Source organism: Centroberyx gerrardi, chromosome 24, assembly GCF_048128805.1.
Source record: "Centroberyx gerrardi isolate f3 chromosome 24, fCenGer3.hap1.cur.20231027, whole genome shotgun sequence".
Lineage (NCBI taxonomy): Eukaryota > Metazoa > Chordata > Actinopteri > Beryciformes > Berycidae > Centroberyx > Centroberyx gerrardi.
Window position 1 is genome coordinate 4,248,704 of NC_136020.1, and position 21,297 is coordinate 4,270,000.

General features: G+C 42.6%; 2 protein-coding genes across 2 annotated transcripts in view; both read left to right on the plus strand.

Annotated features, from left to right (window-relative positions):
* The first annotated feature begins 808 nt into the window (after positions 1-808).
* ing3 (inhibitor of growth family, member 3) lies at positions 809-10,177 on the plus strand. Its single transcript, XM_071911506.2, has 12 exons — positions 809-913; positions 1,055-1,126; positions 2,935-3,035; positions 3,429-3,494; positions 4,812-4,908; positions 5,235-5,306; positions 5,810-5,926; positions 6,043-6,206; positions 6,572-6,762; positions 7,354-7,546; positions 8,493-8,531; positions 8,649-10,177. The coding sequence occupies exons 1-12, from the start codon at positions 886-888 to the stop codon at positions 8,763-8,765; spliced, it is 1,257 nt and encodes a 418-aa protein (XP_071767607.1). The 5' UTR covers positions 809-885; the 3' UTR covers positions 8,766-10,177.
* Positions 10,178-12,242: 2,065 nt separating this feature from the next.
* Positions 12,243-21,297, plus strand: part of cped1 (cadherin-like and PC-esterase domain containing 1) — a 69,613-nt gene continuing 60,558 nt past the window's right edge. The window contains exon 1 of the mRNA XM_078282066.1: positions 12,243-12,670. Within this exon, the coding sequence (XP_078138192.1) occupies positions 12,410-12,670 (261 nt within the window). The 5' untranslated portion in view covers positions 12,243-12,409. The remainder of the gene's footprint in view (positions 12,671-21,297) is intronic.

Below are 21,297 nucleotides of genomic sequence, written 5' to 3' on the forward strand. Positions count from 1 at the left end.
ACGGGTCAACAGGGCACATTTTGAGAGTGTTATTGTGTTGAAGAGGATGAGGCTTCATCTGCTCTGGTTTTTTTCCCCTGGAAGAGGAAGCGGCGGCGATCTGCACTCGCCATGTGGAAGCCTTTGGCACAAATTACAGGGAGGGAGAGAGTTGTGTTTTGTTTGACTTTTGTGTTTGTTATGTGTGGGTTTGTTTGTTATTTCTGGTTTGGTAATATGTACGTATGTATTTCATGTCAATAAAGCTCACTGGATTGAAAAACTGAGAGAGAGCGAGGAGAGCGAGAGAGAGAACTCGGATCAGACCGTTCATTAACACCATTAAAACACACACACACACACACACACACACACACACACACACACACACACACACACACACACTGTTATTCAAATTATTTAAGTATTAGTAGAGCAGCCACCAGGCATCCATCTTGATAATATCAGATAGCATAGAGAGCTTTTCGCTATACTTTGGGGAACCATATTAATTATAGGCTATGTAGGCTACTAAACTCTTAAATCTTTTATGTTCTTCGTTCATGGCTACATGTTCCCCGCATGAATTGTCCTCTTCATTTCTGTACAGTAGTCTAACTCCTCAGTAATTCGGGGACCCTGAAAAGCAACAAGTTTCGTACATAGCAGTATTATAGGGTTTATTTGGGGTTATTTTGAACTACAAATACCAAGAGGCATATGGAAGTAGCATACGAATCAACGCAAGTCTATGCTTAACCAATCAGATCACAGACAGCTGGTTGCGTCACGTTCGCTGACCTCAATTTTCGGGGTATTTTTTTCTTAGCGAGACAGCGGCTGGCGGCGCCATATTGAAAGACGCAAATTGTTTTATTAAACGCTTAAAACACCAAATTTATCAAGATGCTGTACTTGGAGGACTATCTCGAAAGTGAGTAGTAAATTGTCACAATACATTTCTGGCTTTAGTGGCGTATTTAGTGCATGGAATGTGGATTATTTGTGGCCTCTTGCGCTCGGGCTGTTAGCCTAGCCATGCTAGCTGGTTAATCGCTTTTTCTTCTCCTGGCAGTGATCGAGCAGCTACCCATGGATCTCCGCGACAGGTTTACGGAAATGAGGGAGATGGACCTGCAAGTTCAAAGTATGCACTGCACGGCGCGACCAGCAAGCTCACACCAGCTTGCATTTAACATACTGTGGCAAAACACTGCCTTATGGTTTGCTATGCACTTTCACACATTAATTTTAATACCACTCTATCACGTTTCACTGAACAAATGGAGCATGTCAGTGTTATTTTGGCCACCAAGCTCGCTCTGTAATTAGCATACAAGCTAGCAAACAACTTGTAAGCATGTCAGTAACAACAGACTTATTAAGACAATAATTGTTGCTTATTAGCTACCGCCAACTTCATCCGACAACACTTTAGCAGGTGGTTACTCTTTTACCTAGTTACTATTGCTTATAAGTTTCCTTTTGTTCGTGGCAAGTGGAAAGGCTGCTATAAACTTAAGAGCGGTCTGAACTGCAACGTTTGCTCGCGCAGTGAAATTAGTTTAAAGTTCCGTATTAGCCAGACATTTTGGTTATTTCCTCTCAGTATTTTCGTGACAATAGCACTGATTCCTCATGGGTTAGTTTTATTTTGGAGGGGGTCATGGAGCTCATGTTTTACAGTCTTAGTTAACTCAACACCATCAATGACTACTATGCAATTGGATAGTTAGATTGCAGGTTAATAGAATGATCGTCCAACCTTCTTTGGACCGTGGGTAACTGCCTTTATTGCAATATTAAGCTTTTTTTTTTGTATTTCTTAACCAAAAGAATTCGAACCAATTTCTGTTAAGACCAGTAACACTCCCTCTTTTTAAATTTGCTGAAATTTTGAAATTGCTTTTTTGATAGAATTTTCAATTATATATTGAAATTCTATATTCTAATTAAGATCAATGATCCTCTTTGCCAGAGCAGTCCTGGATAATTTATTGTCAAGTTTGACATTTTTATATTTGTCTTAATACAGTGGTTTATACATTGGAGGTGTGTTTAACACAATGCAAATCTGCCTACTCAGTAGCCCCTCTGAGGTGAGGTGAAAGCCTCCCCACCCACCATGGTTTGAAAATCACTGTTGGATGTACCCATGTAGATAGCGTGAATCCCTAGTTGCATGTTTTAATGGAAGGGGAGGAAGGTGAACTTGACACAAAAAAGTAACTAACTTATGTTATTGTTACTACTGCTACACTTGAGACAACATTCGTTATATGATGGCACCGTGGTAGTACTTGTTGAGAGCTCTGCAGTGCACAACAATAGTCTTTTGATTAAACATTAAGGACATTTTCTCAACATGTCATAAGAAAAATATCACCGTTATTTCACGCTACAAGCATCAATGCTAATGCTGAGCTAATGCAACAGATTTACATTTACTGTGATGCTCTGCCATCTTCCACACTGGGATGATTTCTTGTCCGGTGCTCGAGCAGACCGGTACTGCCGTAGTAATCCACATTGGTCATCGTGTTACTACATTACTGTTACATTCCCACACTTTGTTGTACTTTAATGTACTGTTTAAAAAGCTTTCTCGAAGGCTCATCATCCTCAAAACTGCTGTGCTCATCAGCCATTTTCAACACACAAAATGAAAAATGAAGTAGGATTGAGCATCTTTGCCAACAACAACAGAAAGTGCAAATTACTGTCATATAATGTCAAAGTATTGTTTCAGACCTAGAAATAGGTGTTGGTTGCTGACTCTAGGTTGAACAGCTCTGTACCCCTTGTTCTGTGTAACTCAGCATAGTTATGTTCAATGCATGAACTGAGTATGTTGCTATGTGGTGGTGTATGTTTTTTTCTGGAATCACTCAAGATAAGTCAAGAATACTGAATGTAAACGAGAAACCCTGAGTTGTGTGGTCTTCTCCCCACCAGATGCCACAGACCAGCTGGAGCAGAAGGTGATTGAGTTCTTTGTCAACGCTAAGAAGAACAAACCAGAGTGGAGGGAAGAACAGATGGAGGTTATCAAAAAGGTAGTCCAGCAAACCTGCGTGACACCAGAACTTACTGTTGAGGCTGTTGGAAGTGTTTTTGGCCTAATGTAACCAAACAAAGGCAGTGGGAGGTGCCCACTAGATAACCCAACTGACTCTCACACACCTTTTTCCTCAAACTTCCAAGCTCACTTTCTACACACATGCTCACTCAAAGCAGCACAATAGATGTAACATAGTTCTCTGTGTTGGCAAATGCAGTCTGCTGATCATTCTCATTAATTAATGTTCTTACCCCCCCTCATGATCTGCTGGAATGGCATCAAACAAAGTACAGTAGTGGCAGTTAGGGATAATGTTTTCAACGTGCTTGTGATTTTGGATGACAAGGAGTGTGCTGTTTTTAATGACTTTGGTTGCCTTCTGTTTCAGGACTATTACAAGGCTTTGGAAGATGCAGATGAGAAAGTACAGCTGGCCAATCAGATTTATGATCTGGTGAGTAAAAGTGGCTGCCATTATTCTCCAAGCATCGTCTTTTCTGTTTATTTCTGTAGTCTTTCAGAGAATTTGTAAAGCATTGGGAAGCCGTGGATAGCTGTTACCAACTTATCGTCTGTTTTAGTCACAGTGGAATGAATGGTTTTTCATGGACATGTGAAAACTTAAGTAGGGAAACAAGAAACACAAAAATCTGACGGCTGTTGGTGGCCAGTGTCTCTACAGTTCAGTTCAGCTGTGGTCAACTTTTCCACTGGTTGATAGCATCACATCAGCTGTGTTGCTTTTGCTTACTTGGTTCAATATGGGCTTCTGGTGACTAGTTGCTTATGTTGATGTTGGTGTTGTATGCGCGCACAGTAAGGATATGTGCATGTAGGTTGAGTATGCAAGAGGGTGTAGTTTGGATTGCAGTGTTATGTTGTCCAACCACCACTAGATGGCAGTCAAATACTCCATAACACCATAAGACAATAATACAATAGACAGTTGAAACACGTAATGCCCTCGTAACTAAATACTATATTCATTAATGATGTTGACTATGTTCTTGTGATGTTATGATAATAACATTATACTAATGATGTTTCTAATACAGAACAATACTGTGTAGGGATACACAGATCATAATCAAATAAATAGGTCACCAGTGATTGACCAAGCACCGTTTCAACTACTTGATCACATTATAGGCCTACATTAATTATTACTCATGCGCCAGTTCACAGTAAATGAGTACAGGCTGTTTTTTTTTATAATGAATGGGCCCCTCCATTCTTTAAGTGGCACTGCTGTTTTTAATTTCAAAGAGAGAATTGGTCATTTAATTTGACTCCTTTCTGAACAGAGCGTTTTGAGAGGGTTTGAGTGTTGAATTCATTTGCTGTTTTCAGTTGTTAATGACTGCCCACATGTAGGCTATTCATTTGTGACGTGTAATGAATTTCATATCGTATACGATTATAAACATTTGAATGTATTGGACAGAAGGCATAGCCTATGCTGCCTCAATGAAAACCTTTATCATCAAGCACATAAGTGTAACTATATTTGGATAAAAACTATGATTTATTTCCACATGGCTAGGCAGCAGTGTCATGCAGCCATAAGAACAATTTGTTAAACAGTGCTAAATTGAAATTTAGCTGTTTCTGCTTGCTGTGCATTTTTATATGATGTCCTGTTGTTTGTAGACAGTCTGGCGTTCGGGTTGTTACAATATTGATTATTAGAATCAGCATCCAAAAAACTGGTGGGTGCATCCCTAGTACTGTCCTGAGCTGAGTTGTGTTGTGATGGTTTGCTGTGTTCCAGGTGGACCGCCACCTGCGGAAGCTGGATCAGGAGCTGGCCAAGTTTAAGATGGAGCTGGAGGCAGACAACGCCGGCATCACTGAGATCTTGGAAAGACGTAAGTGACTTGTGTCAGTCACACACACTGACAGCAAAGCAAATAGTAGGACACCCCCACCCACCATCACAACTATCAACTTGTCTGCATTGTTTAGTAACTGTTCTTACCTGCTTAATGACAGTGGGATGGTGCTGTGTAAGTTCTGACATGGAGATGTTTGAGTCCTGCTAGATAGCGGGCTGTTGTTGTTCTGAAAATAGCCCACTGGTTTTCACTGTTAACAGTTTTCTCCTGGTTTGAATAAGAGGTGATGTGGAAGAGTAACTAGATTTTGACAAATTTAAGGAAACATATCTGACCTCGCCTCACTGTCTTCTTCTCAGGATCTCTAGAGATGGACAGTCCCTCTCAGCCAGTCAACAACCACCACGTCCACTCGCACACCACAGCCGAGAGTAAGTATCTGTGTTTGTGTGTCTTTTTGTTAGTGAGTCTCTCTGGGTGTCTCTCTCTGTCCTCTTGCTTTTCAGTTTTCCTAGAGACATCTGTAGCTGCGTCTCCATCAAACTATTTTATGCAAATTATGAAGTATCTAATTAGCAAAGCTGAATTGCAATGGCAACTGAATTAGAATGTTACCACGTCCATTTCTCTGTTCTTTGGATGAAAGCAGGAAATATAGCGTAACATTAACTGAAGACCAGTAACAACTTCTAATCAATTCTTGAAAAACGAGTTCCTTTTCTCTGGCAGATGTTTTTTTCTGATATTCATATTCAGGAAGCCGATCACTTTAACCCAGCCAATGTAAACCCACCTATTCTGCATTTTATTTTTTGCAGCATTTCAATAGTTCAAAAGTTGGCGTGAAATTCGATTGAGGGTTCGATGGAGACATAGCTATAAGTGGTAGATTGTCAGGCTTTGACAGGCAGTATCCTGTGTGTGTTTGTGACAGAGAGGAAATACAGCGCGCCAACACACCACACTACAGAGCATGTCCCAGAGAAGAAGTTCAAGTCAGAAGCCCTGCTGTCCACCCTCACCTCAGACGCCTCCAAGGAGAACACGCCAGGTAAAGAAGGAGTCTCGCACACAGCATACACGCCTGACTACGACTTTCACCTACAGTTGTATCAGTGTGCAGACTCCTCAGTCTCACTGCTACTCTCTTACCATTGTCTTCTCCAGGCTGCCGGACCAACAGTACGTCATCATCCACCAACAATGTCTACAGCGTGAACTCCTCCCAGCCGCTGGCCTCCTACAACCTCAGCTCACTGCCTGCTGGGCCTGGAGCCGGGGCCGGGGCCATCACTATGGCTGCTGCACAAGCTGTACAGGCCACTGCACAGGTCAGGCACACATACAGTCTGTCACAGACTTCTTTGCCTTGATTTATAAGTTCATTAAGTTCATTCATTAAGTTAAGTAGGGGTGGGCGGTATGGATGGTACACCAGTGCAAATTTACTGTACAGTATGGGTTTTTACTGTACTGCGTCTACTGATAGAGCCTTGTCATTCCACTTGACCTGTTGTTTGAATAGTCTTTGCAGGATTTGTCGTCATCTGCCTGTGCCAAGTATGTGGCCAGCTGCCTCAGACAGCCATGTTTTCGTTAATTAACATAGGAGGAGAAATGGCAACCAATAACGCTGAAAACTTTGGTATGCATTCCTCCATGAAGATGTGCTATGTGTGTGTGTACATTTGTACAGATGAAGGAGGGTAGAAGGACATCCAGTCTGAAGGCCAGTTACGAGGCCATCAAGAACAACGACTTTCAGCTGGGGAGGGAGTTCTCTCTGTCCCGGGACTCAACAGGCTACTCCTCCTCTGCCCTGGCCTCCACCCTCACCCAGACCCTCACCCCCACCGCTGCCTCCGACTCCAGGGGGCGCAAGTCCAAGTAAGAGAGCGGTGCACCCATACACTCTTCAACACATAATAAGTGTTGGACATCATAGGATCAGGGTGTCCGCTGGTCCTCGTTTTTTTACATGTCCACTCTTACGATTAATCCAGAACAGGGTTAGTACAGTATAGTAGTACAGTATGCATCCTATCTTCTGTACTAAACACAGTTGGATTTCATGTTCCTGAAAAAATTATTTCCTGGTGTGATTTTTATTCTGCACATTTATAGTTTCAGAACTTTCATTAGCTATGTTCAATCAGAAATAGGCTGCTTTTGCCAGCTTAGTTTGTTTTTTGGGTTTTTAAATTGGTCTTAAATTCAGTTTAAGGTAGCACTTAAAAAGGTCTGATAAAGTCTTAAATTTGGCTTTCTGAAACCTGCAGGTAGTCTGTTATTGCCTGCTACTGTAGATTGTGCCTTTTTAATCCTGTATCATATCAGCTGATGTCAGCTTAGCTTGTCAACTCTGCCATTCCATCCTAAAATACGCACAAAATGCATGAGTGTGGGCTTGTCCACTCCTATTTAAAAGAGGGAAACAAGTCTCTTATCTTCTGTCTTCCTCTGCTTTCTCTTTTCCAGAAGCAGTATCAAGTCTTCCAATCACCAGTCATCCTCATCATCCTCCTCTTCATCACTGTCGTCATGCTCCTCATCATCGGCCCTCGCCCAGGAGCTATCCCAGCAGGCCTCAGCGCTGCCTGAGGCCGAGGCCAACAGCCAGGTGGACTGGACCTACGACCCCAATGAGCCCCGCTACTGCATCTGTAACCAGGTATACACACGCACCAGAATAAAACTGCTAATGCGTAGAGAGGGATGCACATACTGTAAACACTCACATAAAATCTGTAAGCATGAATGTAAACTACAGCTACAGATGGGAATAATTGCATGTTTACACAACTTGGCGTAGGGAGGTCTGCTATTAAATCAAAGGCATCAATTTAGCTGCCAACACACAAGACATTTTCAATCATTTTTTAAACCATTTCTCCCCTTTTTGGTTAGGTCCAAGGATTTTGCTGTTGTCATTTGTTGTGAGTGCATTGTAATGAAATGCTGTAGAATAATAGAGCCTGCTTTCAGTGTTGGGAGGAAAAATGAATGACTTTGCTGGAGAGTAAACACAAAATGCAAAACACTATTTCAACTAGAAAAGATGAAAAAGGAGGTAGGCTACGAAGTTGTGGCTGTCAAAGTTGCTGCGTGTTGCATAACTGATGATAATGATAAATTTTGAGACATCAGTATGATGTACTGTAAACAAACAAGATCATCGCTGATGAGATTGGAAGCTTCTACCGGCCGCTACACTTCATTTTACATTGTATTGCATTGCTGTATTGCTTTATGGCACAAAACGGGAAGAGGACGCTGTTCTTCCAGTGCACACGGACCTAAAGTCGAAGTGAAAGACCCTTTCACACACAAGTCACAGCCGCTTCATGGCTTTTTCATCTGTGTGGAAGGGGCTTTTCTCTCGCAGTCTGAGACAATATGCCCCAGCGCCATGATGACTGTTACAGGCGTTTAACCTGCATGCACATATTGCATTGGCATGAGATTGTAGTGCACCCTCTTGTGGTTAAAATCGATATTACCTGTTTTGGCAGATATTTTGATGGATACCGGACCCGTTTTGACATTCTCACACCGGCCCAAGCCTACTAACAACCATTTTTGTCAAGAACTCAAAAATATATCCTGTCTTTTCCTAGGTCTCTTATGGAGAAATGGTTGGCTGTGATAATACAGATGTAAGTATCACATTTGCTTGGTTTTGTCTCATGGAGAGCACCCTCATGTTAAGACTGAATTCTGTTTATTTCTTCGGACCTGAGTGTTAAACTTGATTGCTGTGTTTTTCTCTCCAGTGTCCAATCGAGTGGTTTCACTATGGCTGCGTCGGCCTGACAGAAGCCCCCAAGGGGAAGTGGTACTGCCCCCAGTGCACAGCCGCCATGAAGAGGAGAGGCAGCAGGCACAAATAGAGCTCCTAACTCTCCTTTAACCCTGACACTAGTCCTCCTCCCCCATCCCCCGCACCCCATCCCACCCCAAACACTCAACCTGTGGTTCCTCTCCAACAACAGCCATATAAACACACAATTCACCTGTCTGTCTGCCCACTCTCTCTGATGGTATAGGTCAGAGGTTGGCATGTAGGGTCACACTTAGTAGCTGCTTGGAAGAGGCAGTTGTTTAGAAAAGGGTTATACTAAAATGTGTTTTTGAAGGCCGATAAAGATATTTTTGAAGCTGATAGTAGCTAATACTTTGCGCTGATAGTCAACATATTTACACTTGATCATTTTCATGCCCCAAAAAATCATAAGGATTCAGTGTTTTCCCCCAGAATTTTCTTCTTGTCAGGGCAGAAAAGTCTTTGAAACAACATTTAGACCATGGGACACTAAAACTCTCCACCGAAACCCAGGATTATAATAACATACTCATGCATACTTGCATGGAATCTGATGAAAATGTCACATTATAATCAATCCAGATTAAGGTCTTCCCATAGATAACCAGTGTACTGATAAATTCTAAAAAAATAAATGAAAAATGTAAACTGCATCATATCCATCATATGATATTGGCTGTCCATTGATAGCCAATATCTGTTTTTTCATAAAAGGCCAGTATTTTGCCCATACTCTGCAAACCAAGTGTACCTGTTAGGGCCACACACACAGTTCACCTGCCTGTCTGGCTGTCTCAGATGGCCCAGGTCAGAGGTCAACATGTTGGAGTCACTTGTGTATTTATATAGCAGCTGCTTGGAGGAGGCAGCAGTTAAAGACACCCGTTTTGGTGAATGCTCATCCTTCACTCCCTCCATCCATCCCTCCCTCCCTCTCCCCTGACATCCAGACATTCCTCACCCCTTCCCCTTGTTACCCCCGGTCCCAACCCCACGAAATAAGTGCTGGTTACAAGAAGCACCCACCGGGGGAAATGAAAACACAAACCGGGAAGCGTAACCCCGAGGTGTTAATCGGACTACTGCGGCCCAAGCCAACCCCCTGTCCCGCGTCTCGATTGGAACTCGAATACGATGAAATGCGACTCTGACTTTAAAGAGGTGTTAATGTTAGTGGTTGTGATTGCGATGTACGAACAGGCCGGTATCCGATGTTAGTTACTGTTGTTGCATAATACGGCCGAGGCTCCCCCCCCCCCCCCCCCCGACTCCTGAAAAAAAGGTTTTCAGAATGTACAGTATAAGAACAAAGTCATTGTTGAAGCCTGTGCGTGTGCATGTGTGTGTAGGCGTGAGTGGGTATAAGTGCTGTGTGTGTATGTATGTGTGTGTGTCACTAGTCATTCTGCACTGATGGTGTGTACGTTTCCAGGGATGTTGAAAAAAAAAGTCCAATAAAATGATCAAGTTCTTTTGGTACCTCTTGTATCTGATCTCATCTTTTTAACATTTTACCCTTCATCAAACTGACTGACAATTTTCATCTGCTGTGTAATTACTCTTCTACATTGTGATGATCATTTTGTAATGGTTTTATTAAATCCAGGCCAGTTCACACAACATTACACCCAATCATTTCTAACCTCGCTACTTGGCTCAACAACAGCAGGTTTATGGGAGGGTTGACCCTGAAACGGCAGGCTCAGCAGTTCAGAAGCTGAACTGATTTGCGTGGTTACACTTCAATCATGGCACATTTTTGGCTATTATTCATCTTGGCAAAAAGCCTTTTTTTTTTTTACAGGGTGCAGTTGCTGTCATGTCTTCCATGTACAGCTGTGACAAAAAGTCCTAGAGAGTTACCTGGACTGGTGCATTAATTTCTCCTAAAATGTAGTCTAATCATCCAAGTCATAATACATAAACAGTCTTAATAAACAAATGACACACAAGCAGTTGTACTTTTTCATGTCTTTATTGAAGACATTGTTTAAACATCAGCAGTCTAGTTTCAAGTTTATTTTCCATTTACATAAAAGTGCATCGGAATTCTTGATCAGGAGCCTCACATCTAGGCTGGAAAAATAATGGGAACCTGCAGGAAAATGACTTAATGTAACTGGAGTCGGGTATTCCGACCAATGTGATGACATTCAGGTGTGGATTAGAGATGCCCAGCCCTATTAAAACCCCAGAGTTTGCTTACCAGCAGAGTCTGCTCTTCACAACAGTGTTATAGGAGCAATTCATGCAGAAATCCAGATAATTCCGAAGTGTTCACAAACTTTTTCTCACAACTCTATTCTCTGATGGGTGGGTCTTGAACTTTGCCAACACAATCAGTGATGCAGTGGTAAATAAAAAGTATAGGGTAACGATTTATGACCACCATATGGTGACTGTAAGACAAACAATCACCACCAGAAACAAATATCTTATATGTTCAAAGAAACATTAATTTATGCATATTTTCCCCTTAAAATCCTACACTCGTATAACTTTAATCAGTTTGTAATTACTTAGGCTATTTGAAAGATTTATATCAGCCTCCAAAGGTGGTACTTCTGCATTTTTAAAAGGCCCTATCCTCATATAAATGACATCAGTTTGAGTCTACTTACTTATAATGCATGCTATGAATTTAGGTCCTACAGATATCTGTCAGGTCTAAAAATGTGGTTTACCCTCTACCACATCCCTGCATGTGTGTGTGTGTGTGTGTGTGTGTGTGTGTGTGTGTGTGTGTGGGAGTGTGTGTGTGTATGCTCCACAAATAACTTCAGCCTTGCAGGGTCCTCTGTTTCACCGGGTCCAGGAATGGGCGGAGGGGAGGGGGGGCATGTGTCGACCTCCTACAGAGAAGGCATGGGTCTGAGTTTAGGCTACAGCAGAGGGGGGGATTCATGCGCAAAACCAGCGGCATTCCGCAAACCTTTAAACACACCGAACTGAAGTCCATTCAGTCTCTCTCTCTCTCTCTCTCTCTCTCTCTCTCTGTAGAGAAAACCAGCGGATAATCAGTAGCTGGTGTGTGTGTGTGTGTGCGCGTGTATGTGTGTAAGCGCATGTCTACTGCAGCTTTTTCTCTTTCTCTTGGATTTTTAACGGAAACCAGATGGACCGAGCTCCAGCCCACTGACTGACTGCCAGGCTCCACCGCCGAGTTGGTAGTTTTTTTTTGTTTTTACTCCTAAACCCCGAGACTTAACGCGCTTTTCTAAAAGTTTCCAACTTTAACGGGAAAGTGCCATCCGTGCGTCTTTCCATTCCAAGCTGTGCGCCGGTTTAACGGAGCTTTTCTGTGTCTTGTTTTGCTTTTAACGGGAAGGGCAACGCCGTAGCCCGAGGTCCCGTTATTCCCAGGTTTGGTTTTGAGTGCGTTTTCATCAGCTGACAGGCGAGGAAAACACTAGCGGGACGCACGACGAGATGTGTGGCGCACTTTGAATTAAAAGACAAACCAAGGGAACTACGGAGAGATTTTCTTTGCCTTTCATGTCGGTCCGCGTGATCTCAGCGAGGAGGGAAGATGCACTTCAGTCGCTTTAAACCGAAGTGCTTCCCCGCCGCGCGCGTTCTGGCACGTTTCGGTTCCATCCAGAGGAGCCGCTGCGCATGAGAGCGACCCGAGAGAGGAATGAGCGGCTCGGCGGCGGAGGAGAGGAGATGCGAAGAAGCGAATGTTACGCGTGAAGTCGAGCGCTTTCTCTCATGGTATGCCTCTTGCCTTCGGCCGACAGACTTGCGAGGGACGCGGGGATGCTGCGCCGCAGGTACTGCTCCGGTCCCTTGGTGCTTTTGGGGGTGGCGGTGTGTCTCTTCTACCAAACCCTGATGGTGGCCCGGAATCGGTTCAGGTCCGGCCAGCCTGCCGCCGCCGATGTGCGCAACAAGAAGCCCTTTGATGAACTTCTGCTGGCGGATAACGGACGTTTTATTTCTACGCTGGAAAGTTTGCAGAGAGAAAGAGATGTAAGTGCGACTCTCACCTTTCCCCTTCAGTCACATTTACCTACTGGAGCTTTAACAATGTCTTTTTCCTTTGAGGATGCTCCTGTGACCTGCAGTGACCCGAACAATCTGATCTGAGCTATACTAATGATTATTCTCCGCCTCATAATCACATTCATGTGGATATAGTCTCTTGCGGTCTTGCCTTTAACCCCATAGTTCACTCACACGTCATTAAGTTTCACAAGAAAAACAACATGAATCTTCACAATAAAAGTCTGAAATGATATGGCCCCCAACACTAATTCCGTTTTAGTTTGAAGACAACTAAAGATATCTGTTAAACAATCTTAAGGTTTCTAATAGCCACAATACGTTCTTGTATGGAAAGAAGAGCTACGCCAAACTCCATTTAAAACTGTGGCATTTTACATTTACCGGGTTTATCGGCAAACTCGCATAAGTAATAATAAGAATTAAGAGATAGATTTTCTTAATCTTTAGGTTCCACTGGTGAATTCGGCTCAATATAATCATACAAGCAGCTCTTATTTCCATAAAATATAAACTTTTAGAACTGGTTCGCCTTATTCCCACACGCTTCTTTCACCAAAATACACCGTGGTGGACGGTAGCGAGCAGCATGAACTATCAGTAAAAGTTAAAAATGTAAGTAGAAATAAGTGCTGACTGGTTGATCTAGTGTATGCCGAATTCACCAGGAGACCCTAACGACCTACAAAACGTCTTAATTTATGTTCTATGTTTATTTTTGCCAGTACTCGAGCTAGCATTAAAATTACAGATCTTCGAATGGAGTTTGGCGTGACCATTTTCTGTAGAAGAGAAAACGTCATGCCCCGGGTCAAGATTTCTTATGGCTGTCATTGTTGCATTATTTTTAGATTATGAGGGGATCAGGGATGAAAGCCCATTGGCCAGACAGACGTGTTGTGAAGAAGGACGCTGAGGGAGGGTTTTATTTTACTACTCACATTGCCCCTACAAGATGATTGACACCTGTAAGGCCCAATCAAGTGATGAAATCGAGACTATCTATCAATCTCTGCTGGGTATTTTAAGTGGCCCCCAGTCCTGAGTGTTCCCTGATATAAATATTGTGTCATTAATCAAGCAGGGAATCCAGTTCCTGACAGCTAATGTGTTCTGTAAACTGGCAGCTGACAGAATGACAGTTTAATGCTAATCTCTGGTTTAGACCTAACACGGAAAACACACATACACAGACTCCAGCCTGTTAATCGTATTGGATTTCACCAGGGCTGTAGCACATGAGTCTGGTCTTGGTCTTGAGTCCAGTTTCCACACCACTTTTAGACCTTTTCCTTCATATCTGAAAAATAGAAAAAATGGGTGATTTTATTGATATTTGGTTTATTTTGTCCCCAGCACTACAAACAATTTAAGGGATTTCACCTGTAATGGTTATTAAACCGGCATCATGCACTGATAAGTGAATTCCTGTGCATTTTAGTAGCTGGATGTTGAAGGGCAGGCAATGTCAATTACATCTCTGTAATTGTAAGATACAGTAAGTAAAACTATTAATACGTTGAAATACCTTCTTAATAGTGAAAAATGTGTTTTTAAATGAATGAATTCAAAGGCTTCACTGCCAAAATGTTATGACAAGTGGGGCATTATCTTAAAGTCAAGAAAAAAAATATGAGAATATGAGTTTTTCTTAGTAAGTAAAATAATAAGAAAGTTAAGAAAATACTTTAGATTTTTATTTTTATGAAAATCAACTTTAGTCTAAACTAAAGTTATGAAAAAAATTGCACTTAAGATGTTTTTTCCTATGTAATTTTTGTGAACACAGCCTTTGCGGTGCTTTGCATCTGTGCTTGTGTGTGTGAACGTGTTACACACGCGTGTGTGTGTGTGTGTGTGTGTGTGTGTGGATTAGGAGTGTGTCTGGTAGTCCCATTGTTGCTTTTTTTGTTTCGGCAGGAGTGTTTCCTATGGGGGAATGACAGCTGGCAGCGATCAGCTGTTCCAAGCAAGCCAGTCCACTTCTCCAGGCTCTCCAGTTTCTAACCATCATGCACTTAGAACTGGACGTAAATCAGCCGCTCTAAGATAACCTGCTGGGCTGTTATTGTCCGGGCTCAGGATGGGAAAGGGTCGCGAAGCAGCTAAGCCGGTTTTAATTCATAGTGCATTGTTTAAAGTCTAAATATAGGCCTAGGTTGGGGTGTTGTGGAGGGTAAACCCACCTAAAAACAGTTTACCCACCTTTTTGATTTGCAGAATAGAGTTTACTCAGCTTTTGGAGCCTGACATAAATCATCATGACATAAATTCATAGTAAGTAAAAGTGGGTAAACCTGAAAAAAAAGTGGGTAAACCTCATTTACGGCTACATCAGTGAATGTAGACTAGCTTACAGATTGCAAGTAGAGTGTCTTGCATCACCGACACTTGACACATGGATGGAGAGAAATGGATGCGGGAAATGGAAAAAGAGGAGTAGCAATTGGGTTTCAAGCCAAGGAGAAGAGAAAGAAAAGGGAATTCATTGAAAGAGAGAGAAAACAATGAGAGGAAGAACACAGAATGGATCACAAAGTCTTAAATCATCTAAATTTGATGTTAAAAAAGTATTAAAATGTCTAAAATCCAGTCAGTAGGGGGATTTACTTTTCACAATACAATGGTTTCTTTGCACTCATGTTCACTCTTAGATTAATCGAGAACAGAGTTAGTAGTTTTTCTATGTTTCTTTTTTTGGTTTTTAAATCGGTCTTAAAGTCAATCCCAGGTAGCTTTAAGTCTTAAAAAGTCTTAAATTTGGCTTTCTGAAACCTGCAGAAACCTTGCAGAAGGATGAATGATGACGAATGAGAGAAAAAGTTTTCAATAGTGAGGTGACTTTCTACCTTTCAAGACATGGAGGAGGAGAGAGAGAGAGAGAGCATAAAAGCAGAGAGGAAGAGACAGGAAGAGTGTGTGGAAAGGTGGAGCTTAAAGAAAGATGCATGTGTTGTTACAGTTGGAGCTGCTCTTTCTCTCTCTTTGATGGCGTGATTCAGGGCTTTGGTAGTAAAGCTCTGGCTACTGGAAGATGTGCTCGACGCGCTGCTTCACATTCACACAGTTACGCATATTTACACTGGGAGCTGCCCAGTGCAACCACAGTCTTCTACTGCTGGCCACTGAGCAGCTGGAGGTTCGGTGCCTTGCTCAATGGCACACTGACAACAGTTGAGGGAGGGGAGAGCGTTACTATTCAGTGTCCCAGCTGGTCCAGTCTTGTGCCAAAATATATTTCCTCCTGGCCGTGTCTTCGCCTCGATTCCATGCCGGGGAAGAAAATAACATAATTTCAATTTTTGAAAACATTTCACTGGATTACAAAGAATGAAAGAAGCCAACTAGTTGCCTAATAATGAACGGAGATCACGCTGGTTTGTGATCTTACTATCTCAAACCACTGATTCTACAAGGAAGTTGTCAGGTTATACATTAGTCTACTTGTTGTTTATTAAGTGCATTTCCTCCTCAATAATTTCCTTGAGCAGTGGCAAAACAACAACACATACCAAGGACACACTGCCAGGGGAAACACACTTAGAGGGGATAAACATTTTGGCACAATATTGGGGATTCAAAATGGTGATTTCCCTCCAAACTCTGTCTGGAGTCTTAAATAATTCAAATTTTTAGGAAAGATACTACGACAATCAGCTGAGCCAAAGTATTGATGATTTTATACATTATCAACAACTTTTCTTTACTGTGTGCACACATTTTCCTGTGTGAATGTGTCTGTGTGCTTGGATATCAGTGCGTATTTATTTCAATGTGGCTGTCACAGTCAGAGTGTGTGCTAATCCCCCTCTCTAGCACCATGGCAGGGTGTCAACCAGCTCCGCAGCAGGCCGATAGGAAGTGTTAGATTTGGGTTTATGTAATTTGCTCCAGCAGCTCTATTCAGTCCAGCAGCAGGAGCAGCGGGTCAGAACATAAAAGCTGGCTGGGTCAAAAAGCAAATGAAATCAACCTCTGAAATACCCAACACAAAACAGCAGTGCACACATAGCACCTAGGCTACATGGATGTACATATGCATATAAGCACACACTTGCACAGGTGCTCAGTTCAGTTCAAATCGGGCTTATACTGTATATGACAACACATAGAATAGATTTGAACTTCTGGAATTTGTAGTCACAGAAAATATCTGGAAATCTGTGTTTTAAATTTGAACACAGAAAAGATTCACAACCGTGGGAATTCACTTGTAAACAAATGTAATAATAGTTGCAAACTTGAAAAATGCTAACACTTTAGCATACACTATGTTGAGTGATAGATAGGCTTCTAACACGTTAGCATACACTATGTTGAGCGATAGTAGGCTCCTAACACTTAAGCATTATCTTAAGTAAGAAGATTGACACTTTAGGAATAAAAAGTTGTTTTGTGGATAATGTGTCCTATGTCTCAACATAGTGTATGCTAAAGTGTTAGCATGGAGCACTGGAGCTACTGATCTACCAGGGACACATGTATGATTGTGGTGTCCATGTACTCATCACCTAACAGTGTAAGTTGACCAAGAGGACAATCTAACAAAAACTTGGTGTATTCCTTTATTATGACATCTCTCTCCATCCCATTGGATGAGAAATGTTGAATATAATGCAGCTGTCAGATTTTCTGCATCTCCAGAGAGTCGACTTTTGTAGAAGAAAACAGTTGTTAAATACACATGCCTTTTTTTTTAACTGGCACAATATATTTTGAATGGCTTTCGTGGCCCTGGGCTTATAAAAACGTCCCACCACAAAGAGGACCAAGTACCATTCGACTAAAAATAAAGTCATGCGACAGCAGCTTCTTTTTTACGGTCTATGGACAGCGGCAGTAATGAAAGGCAGCAGTTAACTTCTATAACAGCGAAGGCCATGGAGCCATGTTGTTTATTCTGCTGTGGATAGGACACTCTAGCAGATGGCAACCTGCCGCTGGTGACATGTCTGTATTGGATTACAGAACAGTATGGTATATACTACCTATGTGGGTTTAAAGTGCTAACTGACTTCTGGGCTTAGGTATTTCATGTGATCCTGGCCTCATATGTTCACCAGGCCTTCCACACTGGCCCTCTAGTTCCCACTGTAGATATGTGAGGACTACATGGTTCACTAGCCTGTGGTATGCTCAGTAGTTAGCCACTGTTTGTGTATATATTATGTGGGTTAATGCCTTGTGCCAGCTTGGTATTTGAGCTTGTGTGAGTGTGTGTGTATATATGTGTATGTATGTGCACATGTTCAGGTGCACGTGTTCACATGTACAGGTATGTGTATGATTGTGTGTGTGTGAATGTGGATGTGACAAGACAAATGTTCTTCCAAAATACACTATAGAAGGTTTGGCCTTGTGCATTGTGAATCATGTGATATTGCCTGTGAGTTGTGTATCCATATGTGTGTGTGTGTGTGTGTGTGTGTGTGTGTGTGTGTGTGTTTGTGATGGTTCAGTATGGTGCATATTTATAGGCCTCTCTGCATCAGTTACACTGACCTCTACTATGGAGCCACTGGTAATATTATATATTATGCCACCTTACCTTTGGAGAACTTTGAATGATAGAGACAAAAGTTCCCAGCAGTCATTTTGGCATTGAGTAGATGTTGAAAACCCAAAGTTGAGACAACAACCTTAGTCGTAAATATCTTTCTGATATCAATTCAAAACAGTTCCCAAAACTGTTTTCACGTCGCCGTCCGTCAAACGCTTGCTGGGTTATACATGGGTGGAAGGGAAAAAATGTCAGACAGACAGAGAGAGACAGTGTGAGAGAGCGAGAAGGAGACAAAAGGGAGAGGAGCGATCCTTGCCAGATCCTTTCAGCAGTTCTCCAGCAAAGCAGCAACATGGACTTTATGGCCAAACGGGCCCCGCAGTCCCTCGGTGAATACTAAAGCGGGCCAGGGAGAGGAGGGACCGGAGGAGAGCTGGAGCCTGTGCTAATCCTAAACTGGATTCCCCAAAGAAGATACTGGTGGTTCTGGTCAACCAAAACCACTAATCATAATGTCTGGTCTGTCTTTCTGTTGTGTCTCCTCTGTCCCTCCCCTTTCTCTACCTGTGTTTCTATGGGGCGGCAGGGTGACATAGTGGTTAGAGAAACTGTCCTTTACCTGGATGACCCAGTTGTGTCAGCAAGCATCCGTCCTGCTGAAGTGTCCTTGAGCAAGACATCGATACCCAACCCAAGCTGACATTACAGTCGGCTTGTTAGTTTCCAGTCGGAAGCAGCACAGAAATTGTCCGTTGTTCTGTTGAGAGGGGCAAGTTATACATTTTAGTAACACAACCAGCCACTGTTGCCCGGACTGTTGCGTCATCTGAAAGCCCCCTACAAAATTCTGTTCATTCTTTGAGTGTGATGGATATAGTATTTCTCTGTTGACTTTTCTGGCACCAGTAGAGCAGGTTAAAAAAATATTATATTGCAAATGAGCAAAAGTCTTTGTAGTAGTTTTTTTTTCTGTCCCATGTTAGCTGTCATAGCCCTTGTCTGGTGGAGATGTTGGAGGCTGTCAATAATCAGCCTGTAGTGTGTGTTGCTGTGTTGCAAAGTGTTGTGTTGTGGATACAGAGCAGAGTCAGCCCAGGAGATCGAGGCAGCACCACCCAGTTTAGATGGGAGCTGGTTCGCATTCCTGAAGCAGAGCTGTAACCTCAGCAGGCCGGCCGGCTGGCTGGCTGGCTGGCTGGCTGGAGCCGAGGGCCAACCTGCCTGGCGGTACATCATGTCCAGCCTAGAAGGAGTCCGAAATGATAGCACTGATGGTAACATGTTGACAGGGTTATCTGGGATGTGTGTCTGCGTGTGTTTCCATCCCGGCGTGTGTGTGTGTGTGTAATGACCAGTGATGTGGGAAATGAAAAGGGCAAACTATGACCTGCAGTTCTTGATCATCATAAGGCAAACTGCCATCATTACGAACAAAAATCAATCATATTTTCAGAAAAGTATTAACTTATACTTTTTTCCCTTATCCTCATGTACTTATGTATTGTATGAATTGACCTGATAAAGATGTATGTCTTCCTAAAAAGGTGGTAAACGGTATGTAAACTGAATATGAGCGGGTTTACCTCCACTACATCCCTTGTTAAGACTCATTCTTAAGACCCTAAAGGGTATTGACAGTCATGGCCCGAGAGGACACAAGAGTCGTGTGTGTGTGTGTGTGTGTGTGTGTGTGGGTGTGTCTGTGTGGGGTAGGTGTTAAAGATAGCAGGAACTATTTATAAGCCTTGAAGCGTGGGATTTAGTGACAACACACATGCCAGCTACTGTACACTCCGACCAAACCCCGTCTTCCTGTCTGTCACGTCGGCTGCACTGTTTGTCACCAGGCCAGTGTGTGTGTGAGTGTGTGGTGGGGTGGTGGGGGGGTGAGGGGATGTGGGGGTGGGGTCCCTAAAAGATGACAACATTTAAAGCTGCACTAGGCAAAATGTTTCCGTTAAAAAAAAACATTCCCCCTAATACGCTGGGAAAGTCAAAACATCACGTTTGGCAAGAAGTCGCTTCATAGTTCCTCTTTTCAATGGGAACATGAATTAGCATGCAGTCGTAGTGAGACAGGCATAGCATTAAGCTCAATCCCAGTTCCATATGTCAGAAATGTGCAGGTACAACTTCATATTTATGGTCAGTTAATAACAAAACAGTGGAGTTCTGTGTTGTTTTTTTCCACAAAACTCGCAGAAAGACCGAAGCTTGAGATGGATATGTCTACTTACCTACTTGTTGCTGCTGCTGTGTCTGCTGTGCCGGCGTAAGGTCGAACAGTCTGTCTGAGGACGCGTTGTTGCGGAAACAAAGTTGGGCAGGACGACTCGGAGGACGGAAGTGGAAAGACGGATGTGCCACCATGATAACTTTCCCAGCATATTGAGACTCTGTATATTCACCCTATTTGTTATCATTTATTTGTCCGGTTTGATCATTGGCGGGAAACATTCTTAGCACAAAGTATATGACAAATCAAAGGAAAATACGAAACTTTCTCCTAAACAGCAGTAAGTGAGCAGTCCATCCAGAGAAAGCTGGACTCACCAATGATGAACTGAACGTCTTCACCCCCTCTACTCCACCACACACTGAGAAGAAGACATTTAGTTTATTGATGTCACCTTACAGGATTTCTGGGTATTGAAGTCCTCAAAATGTAAACAGTTAGCTCTCGCTGCCATTTGGGAACGCCAATGTGTGAAATTGACCTATACAGTAATTGCCCCAAATGACAGTGTAAGGTAACTGTTTGAATTATTTGCCTTCAATATCCAGAAATCCTGTAAGGCAACGTCAGTAAACTGGATGGGACGCTCTTCTATGTTCTCCCACTTGATGAGATCAGTGTTGGGGAATGTGTTCCTGTAATCACATTACTTTTCCCTGTAACAGAGTAAAGTAAGGCATTACTGTTCCAATGTCAGTGATCACATTATAGTTACTGACCGAATAGAACAGGTTGTTACTTGTGTTGCATTCTTTAGCTTCTTTAACCTCTTTATTAGCGTAGGCTAATATCTATTGAAAGACTCCCCTTGTCTCATCCTGACTTCAAGTCATGTCAGAAATATTGGAATTAGGA